General features: G+C 36.6%; 1 protein-coding gene across 1 annotated transcript; it reads right to left on the reverse strand.

The window, feature by feature from the left end:
- Positions 1-3,291: 3,291 nt before the first annotated feature.
- arhgap25 (Rho GTPase activating protein 25) lies at positions 3,292-15,838 on the reverse strand. Its single transcript, XM_016453413.1, has 11 exons — positions 15,417-15,838; positions 11,086-11,285; positions 10,373-10,454; positions 10,108-10,221; positions 9,539-9,743; positions 8,042-8,174; positions 7,891-7,964; positions 7,680-7,801; positions 6,940-7,100; positions 5,403-6,016; positions 3,292-4,180 (listed from the first exon to the last, which is right to left on the reverse strand). The coding sequence occupies exons 1-11, from the start codon at positions 15,478-15,480 to the stop codon at positions 3,979-3,981; spliced, it is 1,971 nt and encodes a 656-aa protein (XP_016308899.1). The 5' UTR covers positions 15,481-15,838; the 3' UTR covers positions 3,292-3,978.
- Positions 15,839-20,416: the final 4,578 nt, after the last annotated feature.

A 20,416-nucleotide genomic window follows, 5' to 3' on the forward strand; every position in this document is an offset into this window, starting at 1 on the left:
GACCACTGGGCAACAGTCCAGTTCTTCTTCTCCTTAGCCCAGGTAAGACGCCTCTGACGTTGTCTGTGGTTCAGGAGTGGCTTAACAAGAGGAATACGACAATTGTAGCCAAATTCCTTGACACGTCTGTGTGTGGTGGCTCTTGATGCCTTGACCCCAGCCTCAGTCCATTCCTTGTGAAGTTCATGGACGTTAGTGTCTGTGTGCAGGTTGAGGGGAAGTGCCTATCGGCTTATGTCCAGCGTGGAGCCGTGGAGTGGGTCAATATTTGGCAGGACGTACGGACCCAGACTGCGCTGCTGTTTTGTCTCTACGGTTTCTGCTGTGTTTATTGCCCTCGTTGTCTTTATTCGATTTTCTTTCTTCTTTCTTTGTGTCAGTTGTTTGTTTGATGGTTTTGGGAATATTAAAGGGTTTATTTAGTCATTTTCTTTTCCTAACTTTTTGGGTAATAGTGATCAAGACGGCTGATGTGATATACTGTCAGTGTTTTACGGGGATGATTAGTCACGTACCCTAATGTTTTGCATATATCTGTAGTTTTCTTTCCTATTTTTCTTATTGTGTAATTGAATATTTGTTTTTGTATTTCTTTGTCAGTGCTGAGAGTTCTCCCTTTGGGGACCTAGAGAGATTTTCTTTGGAGTGCAGTGTGGAACACATTTGTTTTTCATACGTGTGGTTGCAGTGGAGAGCACTAGAGTGTGAGGGCTTGTCTGTCGGGGGGTTTAGGATTTTCTCCTTGTAAGTGCTCTCAGCGACCCAGGTGAGATTTTCTTTGGAGTGCAGTGTGGAACACATTTGTTTTTCATACGTGTGGTTGCAGTGGAGAGCACTAGAGTGTGAGGGCTTGTCTGTCGGGGGGTTTAGGATTTTCTCCTTGTAAGTGCTCTCAGCGACCCAGGTGGTGCTTTCAGGTTTTTTTTGTGGTTGTTTTGTTTGTTTCTTATATGTAATTCTTGTTGTTTTCCTCTTTTTTTGTTGTTTTTGTTTGTTCTGCCCCCAGTTAGCATAATATACTTTAATTGGTATCCTTTTTTTTGTTTATGGGTATTTAAAAGGCATCTGTATCGAACATGTCCCCCTGTGAATTGTGACTTCCTTGTTTTTAAACAGAAAATTATTTTTGATGTAATAAAACATTGGTGGCAACTGGCAGAAACGTCTCAATCATTTCTGGGTAGACCGAACCTGTATGGTTGAGTGGTGTATATCCTGGAGTGGAAGTCCCTAGGTGGCGTAGTGGGCTATTATTGCAAATTTTAGGTCAAGGTTGCGGTCTTTTCCTCGATTTATTTCTCTGCCTTACTGTCCTGCCACAGTAGCATCATATTAATGCTAGAAAGCCTATGCATTTGGCAACTGTATTTTTTTTTTTTTTTTAATAAACCATTCTATTTCATAAAATCTATTTTTACACTCATCTTGAGTGAGGGGGCAGGATAGTCCGAGTGAGGGGGGTGGTGGTGCCGGCCCTGAATCCTCTGCTCTGTTGTCTCCTCTGAGGCTGGGACTCTAAACAGTGTTCTGTGCTCGTCAGTGCAGTCAAAGACAGAACAGTTAGCATGTTTTGCTCAAACTTTCACCGTGGCATTAGAGCTACACCGTTGTCGCTTGCGAAATCTAAATGACAGCACCGTGGGTGGAAACTTACAGATGATGGGGTGGTAATATTGTGAGATCCCTTTTCCATGTCACTACCCTGTTGAAAAAAACAGCATATGCTGGTTAAGTATGTTTTGACGCTGGGATGCTGGTTTAAGCTGGTCCTTTGCTGGTTAATGCTGGTCCTTTGCTGGTTTAAACTGGTCCTTTGCTGGTTTAAGCTGGTCATTTGCTGGTTTAAGATGGTCCTTTGCTGGTTTATGCTGGTCCTTTGCTGGTTTATGCTGGTCCTTTTGCTGGTTTATGCTGGTCCTTTGCCAGCACATGACCAGCATAAACCAGCAAAAGGACCAGCATTCCAGCGTCAAAACATACCTAACCAGCATATGCTGTTTTTTTCAACAGGGTAGGGGAGCGAAATCAGACGTGCTCGTTTTTTCAGATGCTTGCAGAAAAAGGTTTACCAAAACAAGGTTACTGGGTTAATCTTTTTCACGTTTCCTTGGTTGGTAGATGCACCGGGGACCTGGTTATAGCACTTAAAACCTGGAAAAGTCAGATTTTCGTGATATGTCACCTTTAAGATGAACCGATTCCTGAATCGCTAGAATGAGTCAGACTCTGAATAACCCATTTATTCGCTGTAAAGCTGTGTAAACAATGAACAGCCATAACGTTGCGTCACACTGATATAGCTTGTTGGAAAAAGTAACTTGTTTTTAAAATACAGCTGACATTCTGTCAAACTGTGGTAGCTGAAAAATGTAGTTAGTAGCTTCAAATTATAGTTTCTATCGGCTGTTTAAAATCAGAACGGACAGTAGAGAAAAGGGGAAAGGGTTAGAAAAGGGTTCGCGATTCAGTCTGAATCATTCATATGATTCACTCACGCACTAAATCGTTCGCGGCTAAAAACAAATGTGCTAGTAAGTCACCTGTAGCAGCCTATATCATATTTAGTGATGCACATGAATACAAAATAAAATAAAAATGCTGCTTCCAAACAATCCTTTGGTGCTGTTTTTCACAAAAAAAAATATAAAGAACAGCATATGTGCATTCTTCCAAATTTATTTTGTGCTCCACAGGTAATTATTATTTTGGTTTATAGATGGGTATGCACGTGAAATGTTGACCCAGTAATGAGTGGTGTCACATGCTGTAATGCTCAGGCTCACTCTCTTCCTCTACATTCTTCCTCACACTCAATCTTTCCTGAAGATACACTTGATGACAGTGTTGTTTATCTTTGAAACTGTGGTGCTGCTATGAGCTCAATTTAAGTGTACAAGAGAAACATCGGGAAAGATCCACTTAAAAGCATCACAGAACAAACTGGATTCCACGACATGAATGACTCACCTGATCATATATTCTCAATATCAGCTTTGTGTTGATTTTGAGCAGCACATTGTCTGTATAATCCAGCCTGATCGGAAATAGGAAATTCCTTCCCTTTCATTTAATCAGCATTATGACAGCTGACAGACACAATGCTATCTGGTCTTCTCTTCCTTACGTAATTCCTAGTCTTTTTACCACTTCCCCTAAAACACACATGTGGTCTCTTGTGTGAATTCTGATCTGAAAGCATTCTTCCCATTTTTCTCTCACACTCTGTCACATTTTATCTCTTCTGACTGCAACCAGACAACAGAAGTGAAGGCGCAGGAAAGAAAAGCCAGATAAAAACTGTTTATTTACTGACAGCAATCCACATTTTGTGTTTTTTGCCCTTTTCACCAAATTGTTCACAGACTCTAATGGAGTCTAGCTCAGTTTTGTGATCACATAAACAATAATCATTTTAATTAAACCTCTGTCACAATAGTTATTAAATTTATCATTAATAATTAAAGGTGGGCAAGACTTCTCCATGTTGAAAAAAAATAGATTAAACCAAGCTGGCCTTAGTTGGATCAAGGTAGTCTCTGCCAGACTAGCTGTCAAGTGCCTAAAAACTCTTTTTTTTGTAGTTCTTGTTGGGGAGTTATTTTTTGAGATCCATTAGAAAATACTATAACATTTCAGCAGAAAGTAATTAAATATTCTTTATAAATCTGTAAAATGTTTAGTCCAATACTGAATCGCTTCAAAATTCACATATTGTCTTGTTACGGATCACAATCCCAATGTGAAACTCAATAAGTAGATCAAATCTGTAATTTCTGTACATATACTGTAGCGGTTTTACTTATGTCACATCATAGACAAAATCTGAGAGATGGACATTACCACTAGTCTTACTTTGAAGACATTATTCAGAGCAGTTCATGTTGTAAAACCCAATGGAGTTGTCCAGATTGCTTGTTTTGTACTCCTCTAAGGAGCTAGACAGGACTTATTTTGAACTTTGTTCATTTGATGGTGTCACTATGACGGTCCAGCAGTCGGTCTGCTGAGGAATTCTTGAATCTCTCTGTTCAGCTGCTCATTGTGCATGAGTGCTTCGTCCCTGCTGCGCTCTGCATTGCGTAGTAAGATCTCTAACGCAGCTTTGCAGCGTCGCTCTGCCTCAAGTGCTGCCTGCAGCTCTGTCACTGTAGCGCTCAGCTCTTTGTTCTTCTGCTGGAAACTGAAGGTACAAACACATACAGAAATTTATATATAGCCTATATATATGAGGTAAGTAAGACTGATCAAAAGTTAAAGGCATTTATGATGTTACGAAAGATTTCCATTTCAAATAAATACTGTTCTTTTCAACTTTCTATTCATCAAAGAATCCTGAAAAAAATTATCACTGTTTCCACAAATATATTAAGCATTATAAAACGGATAGTTCCAGACCTTGATTCTGATTGGCTGAGCCACGTTCGAAGCTGTTGTAAATTACTCTACAAACATACACCTTTGTTTACGTTTGTGTGTTGATCGGCAACCACTTTGTTGCAACAACAACTGATTCTGAGGAACTACATTGTTTGGTGGAAGAATAATGTTTTTATTAATATCATTACACTTTATTTGCTCTGTTTGATTTTGTGAAACCTTACTACGCATATGGAATAACCGTTTTATAAAAGCAATAAGCCCCGTGAAGCCGTGGTTTACAGTGAATTTATAACAGCTAAGGGGGTTATAGGCACTCCGCTTTGCGTCGTGTCTATCAACGCCCCTTAGCTGTTATAAATTCACTGTAAACCACTGCTTCTTGGGGCTTATTGCTTTACCACAACCGTTTTCAATATTGATAATAATAAGAAGAAATGTCACTTGAGCACCACATCAGCAAATTCGAATGATTTCTGAAGGATCATGTGACACTAAAGACTGGCGTAATGGCTGCTTCAATTTTTAGCTTTGCCATCATAGGAATTAATTACATCTTAAAATATATTAAACTAGAAAACAGTTCTTTTAAATTGTAATAATATTTCACAAAATTACAGTTTGTACTGTATTTTTATTTATATAAATGCAGCCTTGGTGAGCATAAGTGACTTTTAAATTTTAATCAATATGTTTTAATTATTGGAGAAAGTCAACGAGATTAACTAGATCCCTGCCACAATAAGAGTGCTCTGAGTTGTTGCAGGAGAGTGTTCTATGTGGTTGCTAACTGTTAGTTACTTAATGGGCCACATTAAGTTAAAATGCTCCCCCCCAAGACTCTTTGACATTCTGGTCCCTAGATATGGCCCAGATCTTACCTTCAATGTAAGTATAAGTCCATTTTATTGTCTAGCATGCAAATATGTCTGAAGGATGTTTGCTTAAATCACTGACCCTTAGCAAACTCCGCTAATTACTGCATGGCAAATAATGATCACAGGTATACTTGTATTGGGCCATACCTGTTGATGATGTTCATTGAGTCAGTGTTTTCTGGTTGAGCTGCACTGCTTTTCTGGAGAGCTGGTGCTGAAGGTGCTGCTGGCTTCTCCCTGCTCACAGCTGCCGCACTCACTTCGTTGCTCGGCCAAGGTTTGGGCAAGGACGCTGTGCTCAGTGCCTGTGTTTTTAGAGCATCTATCTGTTTGTCTACAACATCGCTAACTGTCTTATGCAAGCCGGTGTTCTCTGTGTCCTTTTGTCCTTCAACTTTTTCCTTTTCACTTTTCTGCCCTCCAGAAAACAGTGTCACTTTCTGCAGGTCGAGTAACTTAAAGATGTCCTCTGAGAATGTTTTCTCTTCGTTCTCGTTAAAGCTCTCCTGGAACCTGCTCCAGTGTTCCCAAGAAGGCTCGCGGACTGTTTTTCCCACTGACGGACAGCCCAAGCTAGGTAGAGTTTGAGTCCTTTTTCTGGGGCTGTCGGGCCACATGTCGGTTGTAGATGAAAATGGAGAGGTAGGAGAAATAGATGTGCCTTCTGACCCTGTCTCAGATGACCACAGGTCCTTCCTCTCTTCCTCAGGTGTGTCCATTTCCTCTTCCTCAGGAGATTCAGACAGGGAGGACACCTCACACTTTGAGAGAAGAGTGATACGATCAGTTAAGAGATACAGGTGTGAAAGTAACGCAGTGACAGCTCCAAAAAAAACGCAACCTTGACAAACAGTAGGTGTATTCCTCAAATATGATTGTATTCTCATTTTGAAGCCTACAAACAAAAACCTTTCCAGCTATTTTGATTGCTTGTTTTTTTATTTTTATAAATTACATTATAAATAAGATACCTTCTAAATTCTAAAATTCTCTAAAGAAAATGTACAAATTTTCTAGCTGAATAATTTAAAACTGATAAAATATTTAAGAATTTTGAAATGTCCTGATATTGCCAAGCATAAGGCCAAATGTATTTATTTTTTTAAACACTACCATTCAAAACTTTGGGGTAAGTAAGAGCATTTTGAAAGACATCAATACAATACAAAAAATACACATTAAATTGATCAAACATGACAGTAAAGACATTTATAATGTTGCAAAAAGTCTCTATTTCAAATAAATTCCTTGGAGAAAAAAAATATCACCGTATACACAAAAATAACATTTCCTGAACACTAAATCAGCATATTAAAGTGATTTCTGAAGATTCATGTGACTGACTGGAGACTGGAGTAATGGCAGCTGAAAATTCAGTTTCGCTATCACAGAAATAAATTAAATTTAAAATATATGAAAATATAAATATATTAATACCATTTCACAATATTACAGATTTACTGTATTTTTGAACAAATAAATGAGTCTTGGTGAAAGGACTTCTTTCAAAAACATTAAAAACTCCTACCGACCCCATATTTTTGAACAGAATATTTTTAATGTTCCATGATTTTATTATTTATGAATTCTCCAGGCCTATAAATCACAATTTTAAAACGGTCTGATATTTGCAAGTTTTCCATAAATATTTTTTTTTTCCATGATTATTTTACGTGATCAGTACCTCTGCAGACTCCCAGCCCACAAAACTGCGAGGGTTACTGTTCTTCTTGCTTTTGTTTTTCTTGCTCGGAAGAGGAGATGGCAGCATGTCTTTAGAGAGTGGGAAAAGCAGCCCATGGTGTCTGATCATCACCGTCATTACCTTCTGTATCATGGGAGTTCCTGTGTGTGTGAGGTGAGAACAATGATCATCGCTACAATGTGCTAACCATAAACACCATACTTGAAATCTCATTCTTACTCATTGCAGTTCAGGTTAAATACCCCAGAAACAACCAATGAATTTTTTTTACTGTTTGACGTTAAAACAGAAAGTTATGAGTGTGATATGTCAAAGGATTTGTTTTTAAATATAGCCAATAGCCTTTAGTTTAAAACATATTACCCAACTGTTGAACTACTGAATATATAGCATGAAAAGTTTAGTGCAGAAAAAGTAGTATGCTAGTATGCCATGATATGCTTTTTGCTTTTGCAAGGGATATTCTCATTCTAGAGAGCATTTTGCTGGACAAAAATACAAAAAATTAGAGCAAGAAATTATGTCATTAATATTTTAGGTTCATTTTTTTCCAGAAAAGAAAGGCTGTAAATTTTAATACTGTCTGCCTAATATGTATAGGCCTATGTATATTTGAACAGACGTGGATTAAAAGGACAACACAAAATTTTGAATTCATGAGGTATTTTAAAAACAATATAAATGACATATGTTTTCTTTGTCTTAGGATGATAAATGACCTTTCATCATACTGATGGCGTCCTCCACTTGTGGTTTGAACAGGTTCACTCCCATCACTGTGGCCAGATTCTCAACACTCATCTTATTCACCTTTGAGTTCTGTTGGACCTCAAAAAGGAATCTGCAAAACCAAATATGGATATACCAGGGTCAGCTTGTTTTTGCTCCTATCAGTGTCTGATCCTTTTTCATTCTTATAGGGACTTGTACCTGCAGATGTAACTCAGAAGGTTGTAGTTCACTTTTGGCAGAAGGCTGATTTGTTCCTCCAGCTTTTCTTTGCCCTGGGATTGATCAGATTGCAGTTAGTCAAAGAATCATTACTCTTCTGATTTACTGTCTTTGTGAATGTGGTTCTCACAGCTGCAGTGGCGGCATCCAGCATCAGAGTGCTGTCAAGGAAGTCCTGATATTGAGTCCAGGGCACAACAGGTTCAGGAAGCTCTCTGAGGTACAACTTAAGTAAGGACGCCACCGTGTGGACATCAGTGTCACTGCAGGCAGAAGGTATAAACAAATAAAGTAACAATTTGACATTGAGTCATTACAGTCTATTAATCTTCTTTGCAGTCAGAAAGGATGAAGATGAAATGCAAAAACAGTTGCTTGTCAAATGGATATGTGCGTGTGTTAAATGGCAAGATCAGGACAGGATGTGGCTCAGCTGCACACAGTGTGTGCCAGCCAGGTTCCTCTGAAATAGTGTGCTTTTGTATTTCTCTTTCTCTATCTCTCATGCTTTTGCATGTCCTCTCTCTCTCTCTCACACATCTAGTTCAAACTTTCTGGGTCAAACTCTTTACCTATTCTACTTCCTCAAAATAGCAATGAAGACTTTAGTGTCACCATAAATGGTCATGCAGAGTGTGGTTATCCACATAAAAGCCCCATTTGCATGCAAACTTTAAAGAAAATTGCATGGTCACAAAATCAGGTACAAAAAATCATATTAAAATTAAATCTTTTAGTAGATTATGGATATTTCTTGACTGTTGGACATTTAATTATTTCATTTATTTAATGCTTCTCTTCACCAAATGCAGTAAAGAGTATTCTGAAGTTATTGCAAACAAATAAAATAAATAAAATAAAATAAGCCATTGTATTACCTTTTTTAAATTCAAAAGTCTTTAATTCAAAATTTAAAAATATATATATATTTATTTTAATACATTTTAATACAAAAGTGAAGGTAAAGATATTTGTACAATCATTAATTTATTTCTAATAAATGCTACTCTTTTGAACTATTAATTCATCAAAGAATCCTGTTTCCACAAAAATATTAAGCAGTCCAACTGTTTTCAACATTAATAATAATAGGAAATGTTTCTTGAGCAGCAAATCAGCATATTAAAATGATTTCTGAAGTATCATGTGACACTGATGCCTGGAGTAATAATGCTGAAAATTCAGCTTTGCCATCATAGGAATAAATTATTATTTTAAAATATATTAAAACAGAAAACAGTTATTTTAAATTGTAATAATATTTCACAATATTTCTGTTTTTACTGTATTTTGTACCGTACGATACTTTATTTGATCAAACAAATGCAGCCTTGGTTAGCATAAGTAATTTATTTCAAAAACATAAAAAAATCTTACAGACTCCAAAAGTCAGAATGGTAGTGTGCCATGGTAATATCATGGTATTGTTTGAAGTACCTTTTAAATGCATGGCACATGAATGTATTAAGTATTCAATAGAATGGTACATATCAATATTACCATTGCATGCCATTACTGGACTACGGTACCATCACAATACTTTCTGTAAACAATATGCTTTATTCAGATCAGTTCTCTACACCATCCTTGCGCCGTTTCACACAGATTTACACATGTGAAGCTTTACCTGGGGAACGAGGGTCTTTCTCCGGCATCAAAGGCCTCTCTGAACTGTTTGACCTGGTTGTCCTGTCCTGGCAGGCGAAAGATGCCCTCCTCAATCAGACCTTGCTCTCTGATGAATTCAGCACACTTCTCCACCAGGATGGGCACCAGACGTGACCCAAATTTCTTCTCATATACCATGATGTCTGAAAGGCTCTTCCCAAATACTTTACATAAGAACATAATAATTTTATTGAATAGCAGTGGCAGTCTATGAATTCATATCATTATAAATAGGTAATAGGGTTTCATTGGGGTTACCAGTTTTAACCAATAGTCTACACCACCATACACTCTAAGAAAAGTCTGAAAAGGAATTTTCTGTATTGATTTTTCACAGGTGTTTTAGCACCCAGTTTTTGTCATTTAACATTATTCATTACATTGTGTTGTGTTTTAGAGTTAAAGGAAATGTCCTGGCAGAAATGTTTTTTCTTACAGTATGAGAGAGAATGATTATTATGAGAACCTCCCCAATCTATAACAAACACATTTATATTGTTTATTATTTGTATGATGAATGATAGACACCTCCATTGGACCGTGATCCGATGGCTTTGCGAATGGAGCGCACCCACTCTTCTATCTCGCTCTGACTCGTCGCCATGAGAACATAGGCATCCCGCTCCCGATCTGTACTGCTACCTGAAGCATCAGGGACAAAACAGCTGTATGACTTTACCCTCCAACATATACAGTAGTAGCCCATGATATCTTGCACTATACAATATAACCAACTTGCATAGATAACCGGCCTGTGATACATGTAATAATACAACTAAATAAAAAGACTTACCTGGGATAATCTCAAACAGGAATTTATCATCTGCATTTGATGGTAGCTCATTAACTTGGCATGAGAACAAAGGTATAGTTCCCTGAGATCAGAATGAGACAAGAGAGAATAGTTACTGAGTGGAAAATAAATTAGTAAATAGAAAATAAATAATAGTAAATAAATTTAGTAAATCAGTAGATAAAATGATGTCATAACACAATAATAATAAATATTATATATAAATATAATATAAATAAAAGCAAATTTCACTTTTGTAGAAATAAAAAACATTACGCTATTGGTTTTGAATGTCACTATCAGTTTGAAAATATTTAGTTGACATACAGACAGATTCAGACAGAAAAGTCTGAGACCACACTGAAAATCTAGAATTCAAGATTTACATTGAACCTTAAAATAAACAAAAGAAAAGGATTAAAAATATAGAACACAATATTATAATTAAAAATAAGGACGACATTTTTACGATTCTGGATAACATGGAAATCACATGACCAAATATCTGAAGCCAAATACCAAAAAATAAAGAAAAGAAAAGAAAAAACTAAATTCAACTTTTCATGACAGGACTGGCATTGGAAAAAAATAAAAAATTAAAAACCACAGGAAAGAAGAAAAAGAAAGATGTAGACAGAAAAAAAAATCACTGCATTAAAAATAATAACAAAAAAATGTAATGTTTCTATTGCTCATGCTTGCTTGTCTCCTACCTGGACGGCACTCTCTCTGTCATCTTTATGGTATGTAAGGACGTTTCCTCTCAGCACAAAGAAGCGCAGCTGCCAGTTCTTTACGATGGATCTCTGCTTCTTCAGCCAACCCGTCTTCAGAGGTTTCTCCATGGATCTCTTAAAACCAGTGTGAGTGGATCCAGGGCTACCTTCCCCTGGCATAACACTCATGGAGCGAGCTGAGGTGGAAACCGATAAAAAGCAGGCAGAGAATAAAACACAAACACACAGATGAGTCCGAGACTTGCTGAAAATCAAATCACCTGTCACTGAACTAATTCTATTTTTATATCATGAGAACATCATGCATATATTGTGGTGATGACAGTGGGTAACTGTCTGAGCCTAGCAGCTTCCTGCATGACAAATATTTGCAGACTGGCTGTAATTGTCTTAATGCTGAAGAAAATGTCCTGCTGTGACTTTAGGGTCGTGAAAAAGACCAGTTCTGACAGGAACAATAGCATGCACTTAAGCAGAAACGGCTTTCGATGTTACTGTGCAATGGATTGTTCGATAGCTCAAAAGGGTATTATTGGATCTTGACTCTTTCCCACATGAGTTTGAGAACTGAAACATCAAAGAGAAACCTTTTATTGTTCAGAGATTGCCCTTTTATACCTTGAGAGATCTAATGAAGTTCTCAGTTATGTTTCATTCAAGAATCAACCTGGTTTTAGATGTTTATGCATAGAAATAAAAATAAAAAACACAAGTTAACATACAATAGGTGCACAGAGCTTTAAGATTTATGTGGATATAGCTTGGACAATTCAAGATATAATTTAAACCTGGAAATAAACCAAAAGAAAAAAAAAAGTAAGATTCTGGATCACATGATCATTAGGTTTTATACAAACGTATAGTTCATGCAGCTCAAGTCACATGCTGTCAAAGCATAAAAGAAACAAACCGAATACTTAAAAATTGTGATTTTTCAATTAAATTTCAACCTGCCATTCAGGTTGTATATCGTCGACTAATACTAGTTTTAGTTCAGTCATTTGACTGACAGAATACTGAATAAAATAAAATAAAACTTCAGGAAAGTAATAAAAAGATGTAGACAGAAAAAGAGAAAAGAATGCATAATGCGTTAAATAATAATAAATATATGTTAATCATCTTTCATACTTTGAGAGACTTAATGAAGTTTTTTTTAATTACACAGTTTGACATAAGTGTACAGATCTTTAATATTTATGTGGACATTTGGTTTTGAAAAAAACTTAAACCAACCTAAGGTGGTTTGCTGGTTTAAGCAGGTCTCATGGCCTGGTCAAACTGGTTTGTTAACTGGTTTTAGAGTGGTTTGGGACACTTTTCCAGTGGTCAGGCTCGGAGACCAGATTGCTGCCAAGGTAAACCAGTTCAAACCATCTTACTCCAGCTAAGAGCAAAACATGACTAGCATTTTATTTTATTTTTGTCAGTAGGAGATTATAATATAATATTGATAGAATTAATATTGAAAAACATGACTTTCATTGCAGACTTGATTGCATGTAAATCTTTGTAAATTTGAGAATAGCATTATAAAAACACATTTTTTTTTCCCTCACTTTCTCTCAAAAAGTCTCCATTTGTGCTCCATTTGAGCCCATTGGTGTCTGGGAAAGAGAACTAAGACACTAAAGAGATCCCATTTGTGATTTTGCTTTCTGGTGGGATAGCCCATAGCAAAGGGAGGGTGGAGTAGAGACCCCTGTGATTGAGAAATAAGAAAAACTGAGAAGTTGAGAGGCAGAAAATAAGAAAATGATATAAGCATCCCAATCAGCTGCTTAGTGAAGCCACAAAACACTTGACTTCATGTCGTCTCTTTGATAAGAAAGCATCTACAACAAATACATCTCTAGAAGGCAACCAATCAGCCATTATCTAATTGACAAGAAACGGTGTCGCAGTGATGTAAGCAGCTTGGGGTTTTTTGTAGTCAAATTTGCTATAACCCATTGAGATCAGAGGAAATGGCAGAAGAGAGAGAACTAAGATAAACAGGAAGTTACAAGCTCATCAGCCACAGGAAGTAGCATTTTTGAAAGAGCCCCACCTAAAACCAGCCTCTTTGGTCTATTTTGAGAAGATCTTCCCTGATGGAGAGCACGGACCGCTGTTCTCTCTCCTGGACCATAGGCCCACACACATTGTCCGGCTTCAGACCTCACCCATTTCAATGACACACGCTGGGATCAGGGGAAGGGAAGAGAGCAGGTTCAAACTCCCCATGAATTACCGAGGAGATCACAGCAGAGATGCAAGAAGCTGTTTGCGTCAGGCTTAAGTTTGTGACATTAGTAAAGGGACTGTTGATCATTTACATTCAGCAAAACAGCTCTGCATGAAAATGTCTTAGCAATCTTTCATTAAAATAATTTAATACTTTTTTTAATTTAATAATTTTTCTTTTCATCATCACTATCTTCCTTTTTTCCAATTCTACCAATTCCTTGTTAAAAAGTCAAATCCTGCCTTAAATTTTTTTTTTCCATTGAACACCCTGTTTCACTCAGAAATACGTAACAGATAAAATGTTGCAAATAGATATGCACAATATTAAAATTCTGTCTGACAGGAATAGTTTTTAATGTTATGGCTGGTAACTTATAAATGGCTGATATTAAATTTCTAAATAGTTGTTTAAATCTAAATAGTTTAAATAAATAAACAATAAAAACTGTTAAAATTAAAATAAAACAGTAATAGCTTAAATCAATCATTTTACAAGGTGCAAGTGAATTTAGGCATCACAACATTAGAATATCCATTGTAAAATATAGATATTCATTTCGAGTATTAATAATTAATTTGTTTGTATTTTTAAATTATTCATATTTTTACAAATTCAAAGTGAGTGTTAGATGATGGCAAAAGTAACCTAAAATGCAAAAATAGGGGAAATGAGCATGCACAATTAAAAATGCAGCACTGACTTGTATAGATAAAATATCAACTGGTATATATAAAAAAACAATAAAAATGTACAAATAAAATTAAAAACAAAAAAATCAAAGCCCCAGAATTGAAAGAGTGGGCCAATGCAATGGTAGAAATCGCATCTTATGAATCCATGCTTAATCGAATAAATGGTGTTAGAGAAGAGGGGTTGTCTTCCTGGGAAGAGTTCTGGACATATATAACAGTAAGGTCTCAAAATGAATAGACAACTATTGTGTGTTCGGTCTTGCACTGTATTGTATTTCATGGTCAAAATGTGCCTGTAGAAATTTGTATCCCTGTACTTGTTATCCATCAGCCTTCCAAAAAAAAAAAAAAAGCAATAAAAACTTAAATTAAAAAAAATAATGATAATTTTCAAAACTCTAGAATACCAATATATTCTGCACCCCTATATGAACACTGTTTTTGCCGACTTTAAAAAATTTGGCTGTACTATAAGATGCTTTGAATAAATAATATCAGTGAAATATCAAGTAACAATACACTTTATATAATAAGAGCAATGTAAAGCCATCAGAAAATTATCATGATGTGAGAAACACTTGCTTTCTTAACCTAGGATACTGCTGAGGGAACGTTAACCAAAGACCTTGTAATAGGCCGCATAGCAGATCATTATCTAGCATTTAACAGTATGCTGACATTTTGAGCAGAGAATAAACATGTTTCGCAGAGTGTCGCAGCGTCTTCCTGTCTGCAGCATGTGAAAATTACACACTCGGAGGAAATCACGAATGCTTTGCATCTCAAACAGACAGTGCACAATGAGACCAGAAACGCCACGAGTCACCGCATACAACCATAAAACTGCCTCTTTTTATACTTGATTGCACCATAAATCTGCTATTAAAGTTATGCGTTAACTCTTTAACAAGAGTTTTTGAACAGCCTGGAGATTAATGAGAACGTTTAGTCAAATTAGAAAGGAAGTTCTACAAATAATCTTGTCACAATGACTATACAACACATCAAAAGGTGTGTCAGAGATTCAACAGAAACCGTGTAGCAGATGAGAAGTGCTTAAGTGGGTTATATAGCCTCAGGGTGAAGTCTTTATACCATCACTATGCCACTTTTGTCTGTGATTTACAGATACTGTAAAATCCTAATCTAAGTTACACTAAACACATCTGCACCATCACTGTCCAGTCAATTACATTTCCAATAACATAAAAGTCACACATTACATGCATCAATATAGACCAAAACTCTAGTTCCTATAGTGACAGAAGGCCTGTTGTGTCAATGAATCACACATAAATCTACGCACCTGGCCAAGTGAAATTCCTAAAACATGAAAAAGACTTTGACCTTTGCCCACACACAAATAAACACACAGTGTCACTCACCTATCTTGGCGGTTTCAGCTCTGAAGGTGCTGAAGTCCCAGTTGCGAGGTAGTCTCAAAGACATTTCTTCAAAATCGGACCGAAAGGTTACACACGCACAGACACACTCGCACACATTCTCTCGTTCACACACACACACACACACAATCACAAAACACACTGTGAACTCTAAGAGTACATTCTTTCCAGTCAGCCTCTCTTCTTCTCTTTACTTCCTCCTTCCTCTGCTGATCTGATTCTTCTTCTTTTTTTCTTTAACACCTCCAAACACGTTGAATCTGCTCCTAGGCTCGCATGTGGAGTTTGTGTGAGCAAACCAGCAATCCAAGAGTTATTTTGAAGTTCCTACATCCAGCATTTCTGTCAGGCTGTAGAGAAACAGCAGAGCAGCACTGTCACTCCTCGTACCCACACTCTGACTCTTCATGAGCAGAGGAAGTGAGTGGCAAATTCAAGACAGCCACAGAAAAAATAACAGAGGCGATGCATTTTTACACATGCGAAAATGCAGAATACAATTGTGCAGGATGCACCTCAACCAATGGGGCCACTTTCTTCTCAGACATTTGTCATCATTCTCTTGGAGAGATGTACCATGGTGTTTCTTTGCTCGTCACAAATCTCAAAATATTTTAACATCTAAAATGAACACAAAACTGTTTCTGTCATAAAAAGGAAGTTAAAACAGCAGAAGGAAGAGATCAAATTTTAGTATATTTATATATACTAAGGTTTCCTTTTTATTAACCATTTACAAATGAGCAAATCACTGTACACAAAGCGGCAGGGAAAGCACATTTATCTGCTTTATCAAAATTACAAAATCAAATAGCCTACATCAGAAATACAGACCATAATACTTAAAGACAAATAACAACAACATATTGAGCTGTTGTTGTCCATTTGTTTAACAGAGAGGAGTTTTTTTTCTTCTCAGTGGCAAACCGTAAGAGCTTAACACGTCTGAGTGGGTTTAACATTTCTGTTTTTACTTCAATGGTCATGAATAAATCGCCAGAAATACAGAGAGCACAACTGCACTGCAGTCAGTTTCTCTCTGACACTTCAAGAGTGTCATACTTTCTAAGGATGGAATGTCATGGCAGTGTTTACGAATAACAGAAGTAAGGCTTCACATTAAAGGGGTCATAAACTGAGAAATCAAAAGTCCCTTTATCTTTTGACATATAAGAAGTCATTGTACTATAAAAACCTCCTGTAAGTTTCAGAACTCAAAACTTTCTCGTTAGTCTAAAAACAGCTTATCTTGAAGCCAATCTGCCAAAACGACAGGTTGTGGAATGTGTCACTTTATGACGTAATAGTGTGGCTAAGCCCCGCCTCCTCAGATGATGATCAACGCCTTTTTCTACATCACTGCCTGTTTAGCCCCGCCCACCGATTCGCACATGTAGTGTAAATAACGAGAGAGGCAAACGCAGATCTACACAGAAATCAAACTATAAAGATGGCTTAGAAGACAGCAAGACACTGCAGTGCCAAGTTGTGGAAAAACAGTCTTTGCATTGCCTTCCTTCTGAACCTAACATCAGGAAATAGTGGATGAACTATTGTGATTTTTAATGAAGATCCAGATTGCTTGGTCCTTTGTTCACATCATTTTTACCACGAACCGTACCGAGCCGTACCATGCAGTGGAAAAGCGCCATTAAAAACAATGCTGTGGCGACTATATTGGATCCAACAGTAATGTCGCACCACAGAAGTGTGAGTAACTGTTTTTATTACATGGTCACTTGCTTTGTCCGTTATTACAGATCGTTTGATATGCAATTACGCAGTATTTATGCGTTTTTAACCTAAAACACGCTATCTCTGAAGGATGTCAATTAGGCTGTCAAACATACATAACTGTTAGCCAATCATATCAGTGGGCGTTTACTTCGGAGTCTACAATCCGCCACGGGGACAGAAAATAGCCTATTACTTCTAAATGATGTTTTTGATGTAAAAATGGTGATAACATTATAAGTGGACCTCAGAGAACAGTACAACATAAAAAAAGGAAGTTCATGACCCCTTTAAAAACTGTCTAAAACATTGTAATGAACAGAGTATTAGTGTCGTTTCTATAGCACTTGTTAAACCCCACCCACAAAAAAAAGAGATGGTTTGGTGCCCTCTAGTGGCAATGAATGGCACGCGCAAGAGTCTGAAGATCTGGCAAGTGTTCAGCATGTAACGTAGACCTACTATCACAGAAACAAGAGCTAGATATTTTAGCATGCATTTAAGACTCTAAGATAAATGTGTCTCTTTATAAATGTTTATGGTCACCACACTCAAACGCATTATGTCTCTGCTCATCCTCCTGACACCAGTGACGTGTCTGTAAATCTCTGTTGACTGTAAAACATTGAAATTGCTCTGTTAACGTCTGGAGTTTGTACAGTACGGGAATGTTTCAGCACGTGGGGGCTAATACATACACAGAGCACAGACTGGCTTAGAGGAAAGAATAAGAATAGAATCATCTCTACGTCAAACATATACTATATAATCTTATTCTAATATAATGTAATTCTCTCTATAAAATCTGCAGATTGTACTGAGGTTCAATAACACGAAATCATAATGAATAAAACATTCATCACCACTTAACAGATGAAGATGTGTTTGTTTAGTGAATTCAAAAAAATAAATTAATACATTAAAAAAAACATGCATTGATGGTGGATGGTGAAAATACGGAGGGGCTTTAAATTTTGCACACGAATTTATGGTCATAACTCTTCAGCAGTGTGACGCAGTGTTTATTATTGTTACGTCACTGCTCTGTGCTCCATACTTGGCTTGAGCTGTCCATCTAAATCATGTAAATGAACAAAAGCAAAACAAAAATTAACATTACTCAGGTAATAAGCTGCCTATTATATATCTTTCATATATCGCATATATATTATATATCTTTCAAGACCTGTGGTCATAAAAAGAAAACATGCTAAAACAAAAGTCAGTGAGCTTTTAACCGAAAAACAGGAATATGCCTAATATATACTAGTCAACATTTGAAGTGGATCAATACCTTTCATCAAAGTTGTCCTAAAACCAAAATGCGTTCTTGTCTTAGGACAACTTTGATTAACTTTTTTGATCCACTTCAAATGTTGACTGCTGTATGATTTGCCCATCAATAGTTTAATCAGTCATGTCAATACACACAGGTCTGAAAGTATGTGCTCATGGATCTTTATTGATGAATGGCAGAGGACTGTACGTACAGACTGTGGCTTACAGACTAACCTGAGCCCTTGCATCTTCATACAGCTTACTGTAGAACACTACTGCGCACTACTCTTTTAAAGCTGCTCGATGACAGCCATTAAAGGGACAGTTCACCCAAAAATGAAAATTTGATGTTTATCTGCTTACCCCCATGGCATCCAAGATGTAGGTGACTTTGTTTCTTCAGTAGAACACAAATGATGATTTTTAATGAATCATTCATCTGCGTGCTCAAAGCAGTTAGACATAGTGGTGTATTAGAGGTAAAATATGATATAAATACTGTTCAGTTTCTCGCACAAAACGATCGTTTCGTGTCTTAGGACATCAATGTGTCATCACGAGTCGCAGGGTTTAATTTGGATTTGTCTGTGCATGTTTTTTTTACTCTCATAGATTTTGTTACCATTGCCATGCATTATATGACTGATAGGCTGCAACGGCTGGAGTTAAAAATCATCATTTGTGTTCTACTGAAGAAACAAAGTCACCTACATCTTGGATGCCCTGGGGGTAAGCAGATAAACATCAAATTTTAATTTTTGGGTGAACTATCCCTTTAAGGTTTCATTTTCTTAAAATAAATATTTGTTTATGGCAGGTGCGTTAATGACATCACGTATTAGAGAGGAACAAAATACCTTAAGCAAAACACAATAGTTCTGACCCTTTTTTGGTTGAGTTTACACAGCAGGTGATGGTAGAAAAAAAAAACAGATGAAATAGAATTATAAAATGAGATGTGGTGGACTTGGTCTCATGCAGTGAAAATGGTGAAGATGGCTCAGCCTGATCATTAACCATTTAGCATGTAACAGTTCACAAACACACACAAAAACAACACCCATAGCTTGACTATGATTAGCTTGTAAATGCTCAGTGACGATAGAACATTAAAATAAAACTAGAAATGATAAAATTATGATTTAGACCACAAACAGTAATTCTTAAAACATTTAACATTCAGTGCAAAATGTTTGTCAACATCTCCAAATGGTCTTTTTCAGTGCTGAGTAACAGCTAATTATTATTAACTATTAACAACTTAATTATAATTAAAGTTACCTTTGGCTTACAGGGACCGTTTCTTTGCAACAAACATAAAAGCCACGTAATTCTAGTCTGACGAGGCCTTAACTTCCTCTCCAACACTGAATAATGACATCTGAATCTTCTCCTTACCTTGAGGAAGTACAGTATACATACAGTCTCACAGCTGAACTGTAACAGTCACCACCTATTGGGCTGAAGCGCACATCTGATATCAATGACCATAATTCGCTTAAATATAATGTTACAAAAATGTCAAAACCTAAGACCAGGGAGACAAATATGAATTACGGCACACTGCAGTGAAAATACAATATTTTTTGAAACTATGATGGGGTATGGAAACACCTGTTAGCAAAAAATAAACAAAGGCTAGCCTGAGGTTGAAATGACAGTGTGATGAGCAGTGCATTAAAACAAAATAAAACAGTGTAAACTATAAAATATTCAGGCAATCAATAGGTACAGAACATTTGTACACAAGTGGAATTGTACAGCTCAACTCACAAAGAACTGTAACAACAACGTCAATGTTATCTTAATATATATATAATATTCTTTTGTGGCATAAGAGATAAACATAAAACAAACATTCACAAAAAATAAAATAAGCAAAACCACCGATTTGTACACACACAAACACACACACACACACACACACACACACACAAACAAACAAACAAACAAACAAACAAATACAAACC

Source organism: Sinocyclocheilus anshuiensis, unplaced genomic scaffold (assembly GCF_001515605.1).
Source record: "Sinocyclocheilus anshuiensis isolate Anshui unplaced genomic scaffold, SAMN03320099.WGS_v1.1 scaffold1301, whole genome shotgun sequence".
NCBI classification, from domain to species: domain Eukaryota; kingdom Metazoa; phylum Chordata; class Actinopteri; order Cypriniformes; family Cyprinidae; genus Sinocyclocheilus; species Sinocyclocheilus anshuiensis.